The sequence below is a fragment of the Suricata suricatta genome, chromosome 8 (genome assembly GCF_006229205.1).
Source record: "Suricata suricatta isolate VVHF042 chromosome 8, meerkat_22Aug2017_6uvM2_HiC, whole genome shotgun sequence".
Classification (NCBI taxonomy): Eukaryota; Metazoa; Chordata; class Mammalia; order Carnivora; family Herpestidae; genus Suricata; species Suricata suricatta.
In genome coordinates, this window is record NC_043707.1 from 133,774,517 (window position 1) to 133,796,138 (window position 21,622).

The 21,622-nt window shown below is 53.1% G+C and overlaps 1 protein-coding gene across 3 annotated transcripts in view; it reads right to left on the reverse strand.

Annotated features, from left to right (window-relative positions):
• The window catches only part of UBIAD1 (UbiA prenyltransferase domain containing 1), a 157,108-nt gene that overhangs the window by 124,368 nt on the left and 11,118 nt on the right, over positions 1 to 21,622 (reverse strand). The window contains exon 2 of one of the 3 annotated variants that reach the window (XM_029948274.1): positions 18,159 to 18,806. The exons of the other annotated variants lie outside the window; for them this stretch is intronic. Within the exon in view, the coding sequence (XP_029804134.1) occupies positions 18,550 to 18,806 (257 nt within the window). The 3' untranslated portion in view covers positions 18,159 to 18,549. Of the gene's footprint in view, positions 1 to 18,158; positions 18,807 to 21,622 lie in introns of those variants that run through there. 3 annotated transcript variants of the gene reach the window in all.

Below are 21,622 nucleotides of genomic sequence, written 5' to 3' on the forward strand. Positions count from 1 at the left end.
TCTTGAAATAAATAAACAAACATTTTTTTTAAATTAAGAATTCTGCTCCCCTCACCACCAGAGAAGGCAGCAGACAGGTCCCAAACGGCCATGGTGATGAGCAGGCAAGGGCCTGGGCCACCAGTGGGGAGGCTGTGAGAGCTTGGGTAGAGGCACCTGTTGGGAGAGGGGAGGGAGCAGGCACGGTGGCTGAGCTCTGACAACAGAGTGACAGCACATTACTCTTCTAGGTAAATTAAACCCATTCATCACTGTAATTAGCAGAAGTGCTCGGCAGGCCTTGGGCTGGGCTCTTGCTACATTGGCACGGGTGCCCCTCCCCCATGGGCTGGGTGACCTCCCTCCATCTGACTGTCGAGGGAGGGCTTGGGGGCTAGCTGCAAGGCTCCTCAGGAGGAGGATGGAGAATGGGGCCCAGGGTACTCTGAGAAGGGGAGAGGCCACTGTCCCTTCCCCATGGTTCCCTATGGCCTCTTTGGATCACCTGAACAGCCAAGTTCCACCAGCACATAAGCACCCTGATGTAGGGGCAGTTAGCCTGGCTCACCACTGTAGCCAGCCCCGGCGTCTAGAAGAGTCCCTGACACACAGTGGGTGCTAGAAAAGTGTTTGTTGGATAAATACACACATGTGTGTATGCCCTCTCACTTCCCGGCATTTGTACAAACGGATCACGCTGCTTGGAACACTTTTCATTTTACTTAGATACTTCTCAGCTCTTTTGGGTCTCAGCTTAGAAGTCATATTTTGGGGCACCTGGGTGGCTCAGTCGGTTAAGCATCTGGCTTCAGCTCAGGTCAGATCTCACGGTTCGTGGGTTCGAGCCCCGCGTCAGGCTCTGTGCTGACAGCTAGCTCAGAGCCTGGAGCCTGTTTCAGATTCTGTATCTCCCTCTCTCTCTGACCCTCCCCTGCTCCAGCTGTCTCTCTCTGTCTCTCAAAAATAAATAAAAAGCATTAAAAAAATTTTTAGAAGTCATATTTTCCCTGAGAAGCCTTCCTGTCCCCCACGGTAGATTTTAAGTACATCCTTTTTGCGCCTGAAGTCTCCTGTGCAAATAGAATGTACTGTGTGTAATGCTGTATGTTAAGTTCTACAACATTACAATTGCTTGGGTTGTTTTAAGTTTATTTACCTTTTATTTTTGAGAGAGAGAGAGAGAGAGAGAGAGAGAGAGAGAGAGAGAGAGGGAGACAGAGAATCCCAGGGAGGCTCCGCACTGTCAGTGTAGAGCCCAATGCAGGGCTCAAACTCACAAACTGAGAAGCTCATGACTTGAGTTGAAACGAAGAGTCAGACGCTTGACCAACGGAGCCACCCAGGCGCCCCTACAATTGCTTGTTTACGCATCTGTTCCTTGCCCGCCCTGCAACAAGACTAACTTCTCCGTGACAGCAGAGCCTGGGTCTGGGTCTCCACGGTCTGTATCTCCTAGGCATACCCCACACTCATGCACAGGAGATGCTCAAATATTTTCTGAATGAATGAGTCCGTGAACCAATGAATGAGGAACACAAAAGCCGTGAATGGGCTGCTGAGTCTCACGTGCTCTTCTGTGACCTCCAGCAAATGGAGCGGCAGACAGAGGAGGGGAGGCAGAGCCTGAGCCCACAGCTCTGGGCACTGGGGCTCCACTTCCAGGTCTTCACATCCCCCCAGACTAACTCTGTGTGTGTGTGTGTGTGTGTGTGTGTGTGTGTGTGTGTGTGTGTTGACTCAAAAGTGGCATTGATTCAGTTTAATCAGACATATTAGTCATAACGTTTGAATTTAGATGGCTTTTATTTATGTCTAATATTTAAATATATCCTTAAAGAATGGAGCTTTGTCACAAAGGAGATTTTATTTTTTGAGATGTTAGCCTATCGTCTTTATTTTTTCATTTTTTAATACTTTATTGTCAAATCGGTTTCCATATAACACCCAGTGCTCTTCCCCACAAGTGCCCTCTTCCATTACCACTAATTCTTTAATCATAGAGATGCTGAGCCCACAGACCGGAGCCTCTTGGTCTCCAGTGGGATCATCCTGTCAGAACATCCCGGTCTCCAAGAGACTCTTGGCAAGGCCCTCGACAGGGCCCCACCCTCAGCACCCCGGAAAGGCACAAGGCCACGCTGGGAGCGCCCTCTAGCGGCAGACAGGCCATGTGGCTCAGCTAGGGCTTGACCTTGTGCCGGGGCTGGGCATCCCGGGAGGATGAGGTGGCCGCAGGGAAGAATTGATGCTCGTCCTTCGATGGTGAGAGCTCAGGAAAGTGCTCAGGGACCCAGAAGGTGCCGCCCAGATGTAAGTGGGAGCAGGGGAAATGGGACGAGGTGGAGCTGCAGGAGGGTTTGCTGAGCCTCTAGGGGTGGGTGGGCTGGAGAAGCAGAGGCAGGGACCAGGAGCTGAAATCCCGTCTACAAGAGGTCCTTTGTTGGGCATGTGAGAGGGCGCCCTCTGCTTGAGGCACGTCTCTGTGGGCTCAGTGGGGGTCTTTGGAGGCAGTACAGCAGAGTGAGCACGCTTGTGTTAGTTTACCTCTCTGAGCCTCAGTTTCTTCGCCTGCAAAATGGGATGACAGTGCCTATATAGGATGGGACAAAGCAGGTGAAGCTCCTGGCACATAACTAGTACTCCAAGTTTATCAGACTCAGGAAACCCCCCACCAACCCACAGACAACTGAACTGGGAACCTCACTGAGGCCCTGATCCCTCACACGGACACCCCCTCTCCTCCCTAGACAATCCCCTAGGCTCTCCATCATGCTTCTTCTTCCCCAAACTGAAAGTCAGGACCACGATGATGTTGGATAACAGTCCTGACCCATGACCTGAGTGAGACCAGAGGGAGCTTTCGCCTGTGATAGGCGGTTGGCTGAGCCCTTGAGGGACAGCATCTCCCAGTGCAGGTGGGAAAGTTACCTGCCAAAGGGGAGAAGGACGAAGACTTTCCTGGGATCCCGTGGTTCAGGGACGTCAGTCATCTCTGCAGCCTAATCCTCCCATGTCCTCTGAGAAACCACCCAGGTTCTAGGTGGGTCTGGTGCAGCTGTCAATCAAGTGCCCTGGGCAGTAGCGACTGGTCCAAGTGTGGTCATGTGACCCAAGCAAAGCCAATTGGATCCCTTGCCAGAAGGTAAGCTGCCAGGGGGCAGAACGTTTGCAAGGAATTAGTCTGTAGGTGTCTGGTGGTAAGGGCTCCATAAATATTCACCGAATAGATGAATGTGATAAAGTTGCCAAGTCAGGGTGCGGGGGTGCTGGTGTGCGCCTGGTCCTGGGCCCCAAGAGGACGGGTCAGGATTACCAGTAGTCTATACAGATCTTACGTATATTAGGAATAGCTGAGGGGCACCTGCGTCTCAGTCGGTTAAGTGTCTGACTCTTGATTTCGGCTCAGGTCATGATCTCACGTTTGTGAGTTCGAGCCCCACACGGGCTCTGCACCCAGTGTGGATGGAGACTGCTTGCGATTCCCTCTCTCTCTCTCTCTCTCTCTCTCTCTCTGCCCCTCCCCCACTCATACTCTCTCTGTCTCTATCAAAATAAATAAATAAACTTAAAAAAAAAAAAGGTAATAGGTGAGTCCTCCTGGCAGGGGAACTGGCAAAAGTGCCCCTCTGGGCGAACGCTACTTTGTATATCAGGACGCAGAACTTGGCAGGCAAGTGTTGGGTGTATTTCAGCTCCCACGCAGCCTCTTAGCTGGGACCCTTGGAGCAGTGCCCACACTGCCAGCATATGTGGCCTGGCCACAGGACAGAAGAGATCACTGCTGGTGAATGAGGCCCAGAGGCAGACAGACTGGGCCCTGATGATGTCATTTGATCCCTAGACCTACCCTTGGACTCCCCAGTCACTGGAGTCCCAAAAGCCCCTCTTTCGTTTAAACTACTTAAGTCGGGTTTCTATAACCTGCTACTGAAATGTCCTAATCAAGATGTGCAGCCAAGTTTTGGCCTTCAAGTCGCAGTGATCTTTAGGGACCTGGATACAGTCCCTCAAACCCCATCCCTCCCAGGGACAGGAAGGGCACCAAGCCAAGAATAACTGTGGTTTTTAGGAACCAGGGCACAGACCAAATAATTTGATTTCTAGTTCTGCCACAGGCTAGCTGGCCCGAATTTGGATCCCAGGTCCAATACTTACAACTTCCATAACCTGGGACAGTTACTCCATCTCACCAGGCTTTAGTTTCCTCATCTGTAAAATGGGGATGATAGCAGTACCTACTTCCCAGGGTTGTTGGGAGGCAGCGAGTGAAAGGGATAGCACTAGTTGAATATAACCGGCACAAGGCAGGTCCACATAGAAAGTAAATGTCAGCTGCTAGGGTTATTACTAACGACAGACTCTTGAAGAAGTCACCTTCCCCATCTGTAGAATGGGAACAAGAATCCCAAAGGCAGAAGGCTATTACGAAGGTTCGAAGGTTCAGCGGGGCAAACAAAGCTGTGGGCGCAGGGCTTCGCACACAGGTGCTCGGTAAATGGTAGTTGAATCTGAATCTTTGGCTGCTTTGCTGAAACCTTTAAGGGGAGTTCTCCTGCCCGAGCCAAGCGGAAATAAGCCGGCGCTTAGCTGGAAGCCCAGCAATGAGGAAATAAATCCTCATGCATAGTATTTCTGAATAACAGTCCTCCTGGGACATGACTTGCTGGGAGCCTTCTCACTCCACAGCCGGCTTGCTGCAGAGACCGCAGCACCGCCCCTCTGGCTCCCCCCTCCCTCGCTCCATCACCCTCCAGGGCCAAGAGCCGGGGAGAGGGAAGGAAATTGCAAAGTCTTTGATTTGTCGGGAACCTCGAGAACACCGTGGAGTCCTGAGGCCCACCCAGTCCATCAAATCACCTGCCTGCTTCTCTGCCAGAGCGCCTCTGCGGCTTCTTGTAATTAGTCTGTCTGAACATTTAGGGCAGCCGGGGGCGGAGTGGGGAGTGGGGACAGGAGCAACTGAGGCTGCGGCTGGCTGAGCAAAACAGAAGGGACCCCACTGGAAAGACCCTTCCCCATGAGAGGGAACAGCGGGACCGATGCCCTGACATCCTGGTGGAGACATGACCTTCCACAGAGCTCATTTGTGCCGGCTAAGGTGTCCGCCCGCCTCTGACACCACAGTATGAGCCAGGACCCACTTCTAGCTGGCCTCGGCCGTTTCCTAACAGTGTGATTGCAACAGCAGGGGGAGAGAGAGAGGGCCGGGCTGAATTTCCCCATCTGTAAAATGGGCATGTTCACCAAGTCTCCATGAGACATGGCAAAGACGCCCTGCGCCAGAGGCGTGGACATCATCCTGAAATGAACGGCTCTCCCTGCCTTTGGAGGAAGTTTATCCTCCCCGAGCTTTGGACTTCCTGGCTGGCTGGCCTCAGACACGTGCCCCCGACATGAAGTTGATTCTATACTTGAGAGACGAAGAGCAGAGGGGAAGGTGGCATTGTCAAAGCCAAGGCCAAGAGAGGCTGCCCCCAGGATGAGGAGCAGCCGTGTAAGGCCAGGGGTCAGGCCCGAACCCTGCCACTTTCAGCTGTGTCATCTTTGGTAAGTCACTTAGCCTATCTAGGCCTCAGTTTCCTTATCTGTAAAGTGGGAGCATAATGATAATAAATCATGAATACAGCCCGTAGCAAATAAGCAACGTTCCCAATAATACCTACCACACCCCAGGGATGGTCTCCGCCACGGGCCTGCTCTAAGGGTGGTCCTCACTGCTCTCGTCCTCATTAGCAAGCAAAGGAGCCCCCTCCTTTCCCAGTTCGGATGACAGCTCGATTTTTAAGCTCCTCGTTTTGCTCCCCTGCTGCTGCTTGATTTCTTCCTCTCAGAGAAACACCTTCCAGAAACCTCCTTCCCTGAGCCTCTCTGTAGATAATAAGACGGCCCATATATGGCAGAATTGCAGCCTCCAGGCTTGGAAGTGGCCCCGGGAGAAGGGGGGGCAGTTCAGTCCCCTTTCTAGTCCCTTCTCTGAGCTTCTGGTTGTGTTTTCTGTCTGAGAACATGAGGCTGGCATCCAACGTCAGCTCAGAAAGGGAAGCAGGAGCGCAAGGCTCCCCCCCAACCCCCCCTCCCCGCCAAGTGAGCTGCTGGGAAATCCTATAAAAAGGCTCCCTCGATTTCCCTAATTTTCAGAGGCGATGATTTATAGAGACATCTATCTTGCAGCCTAAATCTACTTCCGAGGACTTGAGCCATCATCGATGTAAAACTAATGAAAGGTTTATGAGTTACCGAGCTCCAGGTATTATGGATAAACTCCCTTTCATGCCCAGTTACAGCCCCTCATCCACACCGCGGCTGCGGGCCTTTGAAGCCGAGAGCAGACCTAAGGGTGTATCATTTTAATCCTCCCCTCTGAAGAGGAAAGCCTGTTCCAGCCTCCGCTGGTCCCAGATCCGGCGGCAGGTAGGGAGGGGGGCCAGTATGGCAGGAGAACTGGGGACCAGCAGAGACCTCAAGATGTCACAAAAATGTCCTGGAGATGGGCGGTGGTGACGGCTGCCTAACAATGTGAATGCACTAACTGTGCTCTTTAAAAGTGATTAAAAATGGTATGTTTTATATTATGTATATTTTACCACAATTTTTGAAGTTTATTTATTTGAGAGAGAGAGAGAGAGAGAGAGAGAGAGAGAGAGAGAGAGAGAGAAAGAGAGAGAATACCAAGCAGGCTGTCAGCACAGAGCCCGACACAGGGGCTCGAACCCACAAACTATGAGGTCATGACCTGAACTGAAATCAAGTATCAGATGCTTAACTGACCAAGCCACCCAGGTGCCTCTATTTTACCACAATTCTTAAAAATTAAAAAAAAGTGGGGGGCATAGCCCTGTGGCCTGGCTGCTGCCTCAGTGCTCCCTAGAGTCTGGAAGACCCATTTTCTGAACACAGGGGACAACACAGCTACTCTGAGGCTTCACGACTTGTGTCCTGGAGAACCTTCTAGTTGTCTAATCTCCGCCTCTCTCACTGTATTGTGAACCTCCACCTTTGTCTGAGGAACTGCGGCTTCACAGATGCAGTAAATGTAAGATGAGCCAACTGGGCTGCGGGGGCAGATCCTAGCTCTGCCACTTAAGGGCTGTGTGGCTTCGGGCAAGCCTACTTTACCCTCTCTGTGCTTCAGTTTTCTCATGAGTAATATGGGAGCCTAACAACCCCACAGAGAGGCTGTAAGAGGTTAGGACCGACCTAACACACAGCAAGTACTCCATAGAGGTGGGTCGTTGTAGTTCCCAGCTTCCCCTGTGCTCCAACTATGGTGATAGCATCGTCTTTGGATATGAAAGATCAAGTGAGGGGTGGGGGGCGCAGCAAGCAGAGGGTGAGATGGGTGGGCATGCAGGATGGCGACAGAGTTTTGAGTGGGTGTGCAGCGAGGGTCTGCCTTCCCGACTGCAGGTATTCATGTCAAGATCTCCAAATTGGAGTCATGGGCACACACATCACGATCTTTAGGGGCTGGCCACACCTCACGCTCTCTCATATCACTCCCTCGGGAAGCCACCACCATGGGGGGAGGAATTGAGGCCTCCCGTGGCCAATAACCAGCACGTGGGTGTGTGCCATCTTGGAAATGTTCCTCTAGCCCTGGTCAAGCCTTCGGATGACCACAGCCTAGGCTCACCTCTTGACTTTAACCTCAAGAGAGCCCCTGAGTGACCTTGCTCCTGAAATCCTGACCCCTAGGAACTGGGAGGGATCAGAGGTATAGATGTTTGTTACTATTTTAAGCTTTCAGGTTTGGGGGTACTCTGTTGGGAGGTGATGGATAATAACAGGTGAGAGAGAGACGGGCGGGCAGTGCCAGGGGTCTCCATCTGGGGTGTGGAGCTGAGAGAAGACATCCCAATGTACCTTCTCCACACAATTTAAGTGAAGTCCACTTCTGTGTTTTGCTGCTTCCCCAAACACCATGCTCCTCCCACCTCTGTGCCTGGAATAGGCTGCTTTCTCTGCCTAGAATGCCCTTTCAGCTCTCATCTCCATACCTTCCTCCTCCACTTTCACTTTTTCCTCCTGAGAGGAACTCCTACTCAGCCTGCAAGACCCATCTCAAACATGCCCTCTTCTGTGATGGCCTTCCCATTCTTGCATGGGCCATCTTTGCCACTTTTTTGGGGCATTGCCATGATAACGTCTATTTTCATGGACACCTGAGGGGGTGAGCCACGAGAATTGGTCCCGTAAATGCTGGAACTTAGAACTCACCTTTCATGAATCAACCCTGCTCTTCCTCCCTGTTTGCTGGCACCCAGGGGCGCTCAATGTAAGAATGTTGAGTGCGTAAATGAACAAAAGAGCAAGCATCAAAGGCAGCCTTGAGGAGGAAGACAGGCAACCATATAAAGTCAGGAGGAGGGCAGGTGCTGCTCCTTTCCTGGACTTTGTCCTTCCATGCCCATTGTTTCCTGTGCCCCCACAGGCAGCCCTCCAGAGTCCCTTCCCTTCATGCAAACCTGGAGGGAAGATGCACCACAGTCAGACAAATCTGATTTCCAAAACAGGCTTAAAGGTCTTTTCCCAGAGACCCTGAGCTCATTTCTTCTTTCTCCGTCTCCAAAGTGCCAAGGCAGCAATTCGGATCTCAAACACGCAGCACAGGGGTGCAGCCAAGTTCTTTATTACACAGAATGAATTTGTTATGTGGGGATTCTTTGGCCTGGAGGATTGCTTAATGTCCTTATGTCACACAGCGTCCCAGCCCGGCCTGTGCTTGAAGCAGGAGAGCTGTCTTGCTCGCCCACTGAGCAAGAGGAAGGCCAAGGGGGGGCTGAGATCAGGGAGGGGTCACCTGCAGACTCGAGTCTCATGGCTGGCCGTTCCTAATTACTGAGCGCCCAGCCACCATCAAATGCCAGAGAAAGAAGTCATTTGTCCAAAGTCACACGGCAGGCAGTGGCAGAGCTGAGATTTCCTCTCAGGCCTATCTGACTTCAAAGACCCCTGCTTTTGACCACGAAGGCCTCACAGCATCAGGCTGACCAATCAGTCCAGGGGTAGGCAGCTCCCAGCCCATCGGAGGGGGGGGGGGCCTGATGGGATTTGAGGAGGCCCGGACAGAAGCCAGAGGAAGTGACAGCCTGAGGCGGAGGTTCCCAGGTCCCTGACTCCTGCAGGCTTCTCAAGCTCCCACAACCAGTCTGCGGCTTTCTGCTTGGCTGAATTTGACTCCCGCTGGCGGGAGAGCAGGGTGGGGTGCCGTGTCTTGTTGCGGGGCTTATCTCTTGCAACTCTGCAGTGCATGTGGAAACATGTGAACCAAAGGAAGCGAAGGAAAGATTAAACAGGGAAAGGATAAAAATCTACAGGACTCCCTGTGCTCCGCCGAGCCTTCCCTGCAAGCACTGCTGTGATCGCTCTATTAGCCTGCTGGCCGCCAGCTCCGGCGGTAAGGAGGGCCGGGACCCCAAGTCACCAAGAGAACACGCAGCATAGTCAAGGCATGGAGGTGGGAAAGGCAGGGTATAGGGAGCAGCGAAACACGCCAGTAGAGGTCACTTGAATAAAAATCAGGGTGGGAAAGGGGCGCTTGAGTGGCTCAGTCAGTTAAGCATCTGGCTTCAGCTCAGGTCATGATTTCGCAGTTTGTGGGTTCAAGCCCCATGTCAGGCTCTGTGCTGACAGCTAGCTCAGAGCCTGGAGCCTGCTTCAGATTCTATGTCTCCCTCTCTTTGCCCCTTCCCCACTCATGCTCTATTTCTCTCCATATCAATAATAAATAAACATAAAAAAATTAAAAATTATATGCCTGGGTGGCTCAGTTGGTTAAGCATCCGACTTGGGCTCAGGTCATGATCTCACAGTTCGTGGGTTCGAGCTCCGTGTCGGGCTCTGTGCTGACGGCTCAGAGCCTGGAGCCTGCTTGGGATTCTGTGTCTCCCTCTCTCTCTGACCCTCCCCTGCTCACGCTGTCTCTCTCTGTCTCTCAAAAATAAATAAAAAACATAAAAAATTTTTAAAAAGAAATCAGGGTGGGAGCAAAGGGATGTCGTCCCTAAGCTCCACACCCCACGTGGAGACCCCCAGTGCTGCCTGCCCACCTGTATCATTATCCACCGCAGCACTACAGAGTACCCCCAAACCCATCAGCTTTAAACTATATACCTACGATCCCTCCCAGTTTCTGGGGGGCAGGGATTCAGGAGGAAGCTCACTCGGGGTCTCTCTCTGCAAGTTGCAGTCATGACATCAGCTGGGGCTGTGGTCATCCGAAGGCCTGACTGGGGCCGGGGGACCTGCTTCCAAGATGGCGCACTCCATGTGCTGGTTGTTGGCCTCAGGAGGCCTCGGTTCTGCTCCCCATGGTGGTGGCTTCCCCAGAGTGAGCAAATAGAGAGAGCAAGGCAGAAGCTGCCATGGGTCCTATGAACTGGCTTCTGTCTGCAGTATTTTATTGGACCCTCAGATCAGCCCTATTTGCTATGAAAGACCACACAAGGATGTGCATACCAGGAATTGAGGGTTCTTGGGGACACCTCCATGGACAGCCCTGGTCAGGACAGAATTTCAGGGAAGCAGACACTCAGACGCCAAAGAAGACTCTCCCATCACTTTCCATGAGGCTTTTCTATTTATTTTTAATTTTTTAATGTTTATTTATTATTGATACAGAGAGAAGCAGAGCATGAGTGGGGGACGGGCAGAGAGAGGAGACACAGAATCCGAGGCAGGCTCCAGGCTCTGAGCTGTCAGCACACAGCCCGACACGGGGCTCAAAACCACAAGTGGTGAGATCATGACCTGAGCTGAAGTCAGATGCTTAACCAACTGGGCCACCCAGGTGCCCCTCCATGAGGCTCTTCAAGGTGCCTTCTGATAGTGACTGGTCTGGTGAATACAATATACAGGCCAGCGCCGGTGCCGACCTTCCATGGGGAAGGGGTCAGGTGGGTCATGCCAGCACATGGCACCGAACCCACCCTTGGCCATTGTCCAACTGCCCATGTGGCTCCTGGAGGGCTTATCTTCAAAGCAGGCCTGTAAACGTGGCCTCTGGCAAATCTCAAAGCCAGTGCCAGCTGGACACCCCCACATGGCAGGGACCGGAAGGGTTCCTGAGATCCACACAGGGGCCTGGGATCTACTCAGAGCTTAGCAGGGTGGTTCGGGTGAGTCTCCACAGGCCCAGCCCAGGTCCTGGGCAGCTCAGACCCGCCTGGTACTCAGGCTGTGCAGGCCGTGTATAATTGGAATGCCAGGCAGCACCTGCCGACAATTTTATCACACTCTGTATAATGTGTAAATACCATTAAGTTAGACAGATTTTCTCATTAATTCTCGGTCCCAGTGACAGACTAGGAATTAACACAATTGATTTTCCAGTCCCTACTCATTATCAATCATCCCCCAGAACTTAGTCACATTTCATCTGTTCCACCTGGGCCCCAGCATCTATTTGGAGGCTTCAACATATATTAAACTAATAAAGAGCAATGGGCACTGCTGTGTCAGGCCCGGAAACTGGTGGGGATGAGCAAAGAAACCAATCTTGGGCAAAAAGGTGCTTCTGGAGCTTCTCGATGGAAGAACGGACAGAGCATTTGAAGGAACAGTCCTGGGGCGCCGGGGGGGCTCAGTCGGTTAAGCGTCCGGCTTCGGCTCAGGTCATGATCTCACAGTTTGTGGGTTCAAGCCCCGTGTCGGGCTCTGTGCTGACAGCTCAGAGCCAGGAGCCTGTTTCAGATTCTGTGTCTCCCTCTCTCTCTGCCCCTCCCCTACTTGTGCTGTCTCTCTCTGTCTCTCAAAAATAAATAAAAAAACAGAAAGAAAAAAAAAAGAAAACTGAAGGCACAGTCCTGTCCCCTAGGATGCTGGCACTGGCCACTGGTGTTCAGGCAAGAGTGTCCGTAACTATATCACTTACGAACTGCTGTGTGACAAACCACCCGACCCTTAGTGGCGGAGGACAACTGTTTATTTGCTTGTGATTCTGTGGGTGGGTGTCGTGGGCTGCTTCTTCCCGGACCCACTCGTGCTCACCCAGCTGGTGGCTGGTGCTGGCTTGTCAGCTGGATGGCCCGGGGACCTCAGCTGCGACAGTTCGTCTCCACTTCATATGGCTTCTCAGCCTTCAGGAGGCTGGGTGTGACTCCTTCACCGGGAGGCCTCAGGGCAGTCCCAGCGGAGGAGGGCAAAAGCCACAAGGCCTATCAGAGACGAGTTGGGGAGCATTCCATCCACCATATTGTAGTGGCCAAAGGAAGTCAAAGACCAGCCCAGGTCCTAGGGGATGGGAAAGAGACCCTGCCTCTTGACAAGAAGACTGGGGAGCTGGCACATTGCAAAGGGGTGTGCCATGGGAGGGGGGGGGGCTTGTGGCACACATGGGACCATCGTCACCAATCTGGAAGCAGCCCCTAGCACCCTCCTACAATGGGCAATTTCCTTCTGATCCTTCATACCAAGAGGAGGTGGCTCCCATTCGACCTGACATTGACCCTCCATCAAAGCAGGAGAGAAATGTGCCCTCTAGGAACCTGACAGCAACCACATCAGACACTGAGAGAAGGGACAAGAGGTGGAGGGAGGAGATAACCTATGTCAAATTCTTACTTCTGCCTCAATCTGACTTCACTGCCACCTGGAAGCTTCTAGACCATTTCACCCCAAACCTGAGTAGTATGTATTCAGAAATCGCCAATTAACTTTAATATTAGCAACAGCACACACACTTACAGAACCAAATCTTTTGCAGGGGCACCTGGGTGGCTCAGTCAGTTAAGTGTCCAACTCTTGATTTGAGCTGAGGACATGATCTCACAGTTTGTGAGTTCAATCCCCACATTGGGCTCCACACTGCTAACTTGGGATTCTCTCTCTGCCTCTCTTTCTCTCTCTTTTGCAGACAAGTGCATGTTGCATGTCAGGCACTCCTCCCAAATTCAAGTCCAAATCGATCATGGATTAGCCACTGCTTCCTACTACCTGTGCCACCTCACCCTAAATGAGATTATTTAATTTCGATGATCGTATTTTGGAAACATTAATCTCTACCTGACAAAGGGCTTTTGGGGCAAACATTTCATCGAGGTGCAAAGTACATTCAGAAGAGTGCGCACGTTGCAAGCGTAGACTGCAGTGAACCTTCTCGAAGTGAATGCATCTGTTTCATCTGTGCATGATGTTCCCCTCTGATCCTCCCTCAACAAAGGACAGTGCTCCCCTGGCTTCTGACACCACGGATTCATTTCTTAAAGTATATTCAGGGGCACCTGGATGGCTCAGTAGGTTAAGCCTCTGACTCTTGGTTTCGGCTGTTTATGATCTCACGCTTCCTGGGATGGAGCCCCACATCAGGCTCTGTGATGACAGCGTGGAGCCTGCTTGGGATTCTCTCTCCCTCTCTCTCTGGCCCTCCTCCTGCCTCTCTCTCTCTCTCTCTATCTCAAAATAAAAAGGCTTTAAAAATAAATTTTTAAAAATTACATTCAGAGGGAACATGCTTTAAAGAGGCCCGTCTGCCCAGCCCAGGTCCCAGACATTGGAAATGACTTAGGCGCGGTCACTGCCTTCAGGACTTTTGGATCAGTTGTCCCCTGGCCAGGGACAAGGAGATGGCTCTCCAACTTCCCACTGTTCCTTTCCATACTAAGCCTTTTGAGTGTTGTCCTTAGGGTAAAACCCTGGGCTCCAGAGAGCGCCTATTTTGCCGCACCAGATCTGAGCAGGGGGGGCGCGGGTGGCTGGGGTCAGTGTGCAGGGGGGCAGAGGGGTCTGGTGAGGGTATAAAGAGCCACTAGAGATAAGCAAGGCTTTGGGGGCTCTGGCCAGCATCCTCCCATTTTCTCCTGAGCGATGTTTGTCATCCGACCCTTTATCAATCGGGGGTGCGGGCAAGCTGCTGCATGGTGGATGGTGTGTTCACGCTGGTGTGGAAGGTAGGGAGGTGGGGAGGGCCGGAGGGAATTAAGAACCATTCCAAATGTCCCCCCTGAGAGCTTCCTGAAGCAGAACAAAGTGGGTGGGCCGCGGGGGAAGGGGCAAGCCCTCCCTCAGCTCTGGCATTCCGTAAGCTCATGCACTCACCTCAAATCATCACTAGATAATAATTGTCTTTATGGAAACCATTTCAAATGAATTCTAATGTGCTTTAATTATGTGACTTTTTTAGAAGTTCTGCTACAGGGAAGTGAAATAGGTTTGGAATATTAAGTAGTAAGAGGTTACAAAGGGCATCTCTGGCTCGTGGGCACCTCCCCAGTTAATGAGAGGCCTGAGACCCATCAGGTAAAGGCGGGGGCGTCAGGACAGGGTCTCCCCCACCCGCATCGATGATTACGTTCTCTCTTCTTCTTTCATGAAACTCTTCAGGACGGCCCAGGGAAGTGGCTGGCTGGGGGCCTGCCCATGGCCCCAGCTGGGGGAGGAGACAGGCACAGAACAGGGGTGGCCAGAGGCAAGGAAGCAGGGGCGTGGGTCCATCTCCACCCCTCTCTGCCCCCGCTGCCCCACTGGGGTGGCCCCATCTCTGAGCTTCTGGGGTTTGAGGGTCAGCAGAGCATACAACGTTTCCCCTCACTCTTTAGTAAGTGTAAGACGTCCTTCAGTGTGAGACTCTTCAGTCTTACCCCGCGGGTCTCAGCAGAGCGGGGCAGCCTGCGACACACAGGACCAGGTCCCTCTAGGAACCGCTCCTCTGCATCCTCAATTTTCCCACGCAGCCCCTCAGGCGGCCCACCCAGGGCAGCAGCCCAGAGGCGGGGACATCTCTCCCATTGCGTGTCTCCTGCCAGAACTTACCCGTCTTGCGTGGCTTTGGGGCCTCATCCTCTGTTCTCCCTGGTGACGGGCAGGCCTTTTTCCCCGCTCTGGGAGCCCTCCTCATTTCTGTTTTGGCAGGGCCCTTTGGGAAATACAATGCCTTCATCCAGAGGACTGACTGATGGTGGATTCGAGGCACCGGGCAGGTTGCTGCAGAGTTATTTCTGCGCAGGAGTGTCTCTGAGCTCCCATTAACTCCCATTAAGTGACCTGATGTCCTGTCCTTGCACGAGAAGGTTCTACCTGCACAGCACCATGCTGCTGTCAGAGCTTGGGTTAAACTGGAGAAATGTGCTCAGCAGCAGATCGATGAATGAATAGATGGATGGATGAATGAATGAATGAGTCCCAAACAAGAATAGGACTCAAGCCCTTGATCCCATCAGCTCTTGACCTCATCCAACCTCCCCAAATTCTGGGAGTCAAGGCAGAAGGCCAGGGGTGGCCCTTTGTCTAACGTCAGCCAAGGGTCTAGTCCAAGTAGGGCACCTAGGAGACACTGAGTCGCCCCCTCCTGGAACCAGTTCTCGGCACCTGCTAGCCCTGGAACGCTCCTCAGGAGAGGTGCTTCCCGGCACCCATATCTACCCCAAACCGCAAGTCCCACCGAAGTGCAAGCTTCCGCAGAGAGCCTGAAATAGACGCAGGATTCTGTCCCCGTTTCTCCATTCCCCCTCCTGCACTTACGTGCCTATTAGGGACAAAGGGATGGGAACAGAGGACAATAACATCTGTTTTTCCAACAAGTGGTGACAATGCGGATCTGGGGGTGGAGCTCACGTCAGCACTGGGCCCAGATGCAGCCCTGCAGCTGCGGAAGAGACTGGCACTTAATCATTTCTCAGAGATCATCTCCCAATCAGTGGCTCCTTGCCTGTTGGCTTTATCCCCGCCCGGGGAGCCATCGCCCTCTCCCTGCTCTCCGCAGGGTCAGGCCCGCCCCTCGACTTGCGTTTTGTCCCTGACCTGGGTGTTTCAGGAGCAACCTGGAAGCCACAAGTCCTCCAATCCCACCCCTGCCTTCTGGAAGCTGCGGTCAAGGTTGGCATGCTAGGGGCATGGTTGGGAAGAGCACTAGATTTGGAGTCACAGGACCCGCCTTCCAATCCTGGCTGGGCCACTGGCTCTGTGACCTTGGGTGGCTGTCTCTGCCAGGGGACATCGGGGGCAAGATGCTTAATCTTGCTGCAGGAGCCTCAGTTTCTTCATCTGCAAAATGGGAACTGTTATAACTCCATCATAGAGTCGCCCTAAGTCTCAAAGGCGAGAACACACACGTGAGCCTCTTTCGGGTCGGATGGCAAAGAACAAGGCTGGCGAGACCCTGTGGTGTGGGTTTCCTTAGATGGTTTTGTCTGAGGACCCCTCAGATGATGCCTCCTGAGTTGGCAAGAGCCGTACTTCTGCTCCAGATCAGAATGATGGCTGGGGTCAGACAGCACAAAGCACAGGAGCATGCAGCCCCTTCTCAAACCGTGGGAGCACTGAGACCCTCCCCTTCCTCTGCCAGGCCCCTCGACCCTGCCTCTCCTTCTCCTCCAGCACCCAGCACAGCCGGCACGTGCAGGGGGAGCTCAGGGCAGCTGGTGAGGGGCGGGAAGCGAGGGGAGAGGCAGGAAGGAGAAGGGGAGTGAAGACGACCAACAGGCAGCTGTGGTTCTTTCAACATTCTAAAGAGATTTAAATTCAAAATGAGATTAAAAAAACAAACCATCATGCATTCCCCCCTTCACAAGAATGCAGTTTGGAAAATGAGATTTTTAACCAAAAGAGCGCTGCATTTAGCGTCAGAGAAAAGTGAGTCAGGTCTGCCACTTGGTGACCCTGTGACCTTGAACAACTCACAGAGCCATTCAGCGAGTGAGGCCAGAGGAGGCCATCCCTCTTGGGGCTGTGGGGAGGCTGGGCTGACAGGTGCATGGAAAAGGGCCCGGTGAAAGCCACCCTGCCTCCTGGACTCGGAGGAGGGAGACTCTCGTTCTGGCCTTGGTCATGTGGTGTAGACACTCTGCTGTTACCCCCACTGCTCCTTCAACTTCTCCGTCTCAGGACAGACCCAAGATGTGAATGTGAGGACACGCTCCCCACAGAGCCCAGGAAGGGGCTGGAGAACTGGTAGAGCCCCAGGCAGCCAGTGGGGTGTCCCAGGCAGGGCCTGGCGTCCCTGGGGACGGCCCCTCCTGGGGAAGCAGGTGTCGCTGCCACCCGATGGCCCGGGGGCACAGACTATGCAGCTCGCTTCCCCACTTGACTAACTCGGTTATCTTTGCTCTTCCCCATCCCCTCCTCGCCCCTTCTTGGAGCAAGAATGCCTCTTCTCAGCACGGCAGCCCGCCTGGTGCCCAACCTCTGTTCTGAGCTGGCAAGATAACGGACGGTTCTGCTTCCCTGCCTCTGCCCGCAGTTCTGGGCTCTCATTTGCTCGCGGCCTCCATGGTCTCTCTTTATCCTCTCTGGAATTGCACGAAGATTGGTTATCTGATAATTGAGATTGTTTTACAAGGTGTTGCTCATGGCATCAGGTTCCATTAATTTTCGGCTTTTCCCGAAGACCCAGAATAATAACTATCCTGCTGGTGAGGGGGCAGAGGGCAGGCGTCCCCCCACCCACGTACACAAGTGCGCGCACACACACACACACAGTCGCACATGCTTGCACACCGGCCAATATTTGTAATAGAATGGCAATCCGGATAAAGTCGACTTCAGACATTTCCTGGATGTTCTACCCTTGTCGAACGTTGACGGGAGCCCAAGGAGATGGTGCATTTGGGGGAAAGGACCCCCTTAAAGAGGTTACAGAGTGTGGCGGAGCACACGTGGTGGGCAAGCGATACAACCTGGACTTGATTAATCTCAGTGCTGTCAGACTGACTCCATGAGTGATAAAAGGAGCGCCTGTCTGTCTGTCTTTCCTCTGGGATTGTGCAATTCCTGAGGATAGGACCGGGTCTCAGTCACCATTACACCCCAGAACCTAGCTCAATTAATTGTGAATGACTGGCTTGTCCCGCAGCCGCCTGCAGGTGGCGCCAGAGAAGACCAGGGATCAGAAGCCCAGGTGAAAGACGTTCACCGTAACAGTGAACTGATGATCCGGGTCTGGAACCATTCATCTCTGCCACCCTCATTCTCTCACACCCTTCGGACCTCTATTACAGCACCTGCGACAGCGTGAGAATAACTTATCCACGTGTGCTCCACCAGCTCCCTGTCCTTAAGGAACAGGGGCGTGCCCCATTTATCTTCAGTCCTGAGACACAGCTGGCCCAGAGCAGGCTCAGGAACGGTCCTTGGCCAGGGAAGTGTCAACTGGAAGGCCCTGGTTGGTGACAGTTGGTGAGAGTGGTGACCTCCCACCCCCTCAGCATCTCTCCAGAATCTGGCATTCTGGGGGCCCTAGTGCAGCCCAGAGCTGAGGCCGACTCCCAACCCCTAACACAATGCTTTCCCTGGACCTCATCTCTCAAGGCCATTCATCTTGATTAGGTATTGGCAGCCCTGGCTGATTAAATGCCCCACCAGCCCTCCTGTTTGTTTCTCAGCAAGGAGGTGTCGGGGTTTTTCATTCTTCTGGCTTTGACCTTGACAGTGGTGTGATGGCCCTTAGCACACCTGCCTCAGGGCTGCAGTTGTCTGGCTGTGCCGCCAGAGACGCTGATGAAGCTTCAGAACCCAAACTCATGGGCAGCAACTCTCTCCAGCTGGGGTCCAGCAGCATCTCAGTTTCCAAGGAAATAATCACCCTCATGGCCACCTCTTCCTGGAAGCCTTCCTGGAAGCCTGGATGACTAGCTCCACCTAGCACCCCCCTTCTCTGCCCTCAGGGCACCGTGGTTGCCAATGTCTATTCTTTAGGTGACATGCCTCGCTCAGCCTCCTCGCACTGAATCTTCTGTGTCCCCAACACCATATGACCGTCAGCTCCAGGGGCTGCTCACTCTGAAGGTACGGAGGGACTCTCTCAGTCTCCCCACCCCCCACCTGGCCGCACTCTCGGGAAGCACAGTCATCCACGTTCCTGCTGTGGGTACTCTGAGTCAGTGGCTGGGTGGGGACTGCAAGAAACAGAGAAAACGAACATAAGCTGGTGGGTGCAGGAGTAGAAATGTAACCTGAACGGACCGTCCCGCGTCACTGTGGGGGATGAGAGACCGACCAGAGACAGCAGGTTCACCAAGCTGTTTAAGGACCGTCCCTGTAGAGTCGGCCCCTGGAGGTGTTGGAGGCGGCAGGGCTGAGGGCCTGGGCACGGGTGGGGGACTCAGGGCAGGGCTCACCTTGGAGCCCAGAGGGCGGTGCCCAGCCCATGGCGCCGCCTCGACCTTCAACTGCTCACTCTTCTGCCAGCCTCAGGCTCTCTCTGTGTCTCTCTGGGGCGCCCACAGCTGGGAGGTGGCTGTCCCTCCATGACGGGAACCCTGGGCCACCTCTGTGGGCCTTTAGCCGGCCCCATCACTCACACACCCTCGGGAGTGATTCCAGGAGCCCCTGCCGACGAGACTGGCGAGGCAGGGACATTGTGAAGGCTGGTCCCTCTCTGATGCTTCCGAAGCCCCCTTCTCCGGCACCCCACCAGCAGCCTTGGGTCCGCTCCCTCAACCCCAGCACTGCTAAAGGCAGACCGCCTGACTGAGCGCCGCGTGCAAGGTGCTGCGCGACACACAAGACGGGATGAGGGCAGACCCTGCCTGAAAGAGCCCAAGGTGCGCATAGTGCTTCTATGACTACCACGAGGATGAGCCTGCGAGAATTTAACAAACTCCTCGAGCCTCGGTTTCCTCTCTTCTGAAAAAGAGACCTCAATACCCCATTCACGGGGTTGTCCTGAGCATTAAAAGAATGCATTTTCGCTTTTAGAACAATGCCCACCACACACAGTGATGGCTTTATGATGGTCGCTCACTCAGTCACTCAGCAAACACTTATCTCGAGGCCTCCAAGCACCATGAAGACGAGCTGGGTCTGAAGTGCTGACTCAGACGGTAAGTAAAACCATGCTCTAGTCCTGCCACCTACTGGGGGAGACGGACAGAGGTCATGTTGACAAACTAAGCCCCCACGGGCACCAGGGCCAGGCCCGGGGCTTCCCCGTTAAACCCACCATGACCCCAAGGGAAGCAATGCTGAGGCAGGCTGGGGGACAGAGCGACAAGGATATGGCAGGAGTGCGGGGGTGTGGACTTGGGGTGCCGCTTGAGTCACACTGGACAGAGGGCTGCCTCTCTGGACGGATTAGCATCACAGCACACCCCTGACCAACTTCCTTTTCTGTCCAAAACGTGGCTGAGGGCATGTGATCAAGACCCTCCAGAGCTCTCGGGCTGCCCAGTGGGTCAGGGGCACTGAAGGGGTCCGTGCCTTGCAATTCTAGCCTTTCCCCCACCAAGGAACAGCCCTTGTCACCTCTGCAGGCAGGGGACCTGACTTGGTTGACACCGCCCTTTGGCATCCTGGCTTAGTTACTCGCGGTGGGAGGGCCGTACCAATTTGAAGAAGGGCAAATCACAAATGTCAACTGGCTGAGGCCCAAGTGCCAGGTTTTGGCCAGAGGCACCGCTTTTACACCAACCGACACACAGTCAAGCCCGGGATGAAGGAGGCTGACAGTCCATTAGCAGCCGAGGGGTCTGCGGGGCTCAGAGGAACGGAGCTGTCTGTCATCCACTCCACTTCAAGGGCAAAATCATCTCCGTGTGAATGTGTGTGCGCACGCGTACGTATGTGTGCGGGTGTGTTACAGTCTCTAAAAAAAGGAATATTAATCACAGCTGTGCCTGTTAAAATAGGCACACGGACAACAATCTGACATCACAGAGAGGAAATGGCGATGTATTTGTCTTCTGTCCTTCCAACCCCTGGAGGCAAGTCTGAGAGATAATTCCAGAAATACAGAACCACTATATCACAGGATTGGAAGACCCTTAAGGTCTTCTTGTCCACCCCTCTCTGACATCCAATGCTTTGCTTCAGTGTTTCTGACAAGCCATCCTTCTCTTGAATGCCTCTCGTCACAGGGAGCTCACTACCACTGCAGTGTTTTGAACACCTCACTTGCCAGTTCCTCTAATGGCTAGAAAGTTCTTCTTTACCTAAGAGCTTAAACTTGGGGCCATGTAACTGCTATTCATTGGTCCTAGGTTTGCCCTTTGAAGTTGCGCGCACACACACACACACACACACCCCTCGTCAGTCTCCTTGCCATGCTGACATTGTTCTAAGTGTCCTGGCCTGTGTGCCTACAGCTTTCTGGACAAGATCTAGTCTGTTAATCATATCTTCAAAATGCAGTTTTCATACCGAGAGACATAAAATCTCTGTTGTAGCTGTTACCAGTGTGAAAACACACATGCATGTGCACACACACGCGCGCATGCATGTACACACAGAAATAAAGTTCCTCTGACTGCATTTTCTTTCGTTTCTCATTTCATTCCATACTGCCAAATGCCTTGGTGAAATCCAAGGCTATTCTACCCGTGGCATGTTTTGAACCTATCCCCATCCCGACTATCAAAAATAAAAATAAATAAGAAAGGAAAAGGGCTCAGAAATGGGTCAGTCCCCTATAGGTGATCCAACAATACAGGGAGGGGCGGGGCCTGTGCCTTCCTTGCTCTGGATGCTAATCGCCTGTTAATTCCCCTTGGATCACATGAACCTTCGCAGAAGTGAGAACTCATTACTGACTCGAACTGACCTTTGGGCCAGGTAACAGGTCAGATTTTCGTGTTGTTTGGACACAGGATTAACAGAGGAATTGATAACAGGTGATGTATTTCATTGCCCCACTCCAGAAGAAGCCAGCATTGAGTCCCCGGGTTGGGATTTTGTGCAAAGGTCCTACAAGGGGTGGAGAGGGAGGGAAATGCTC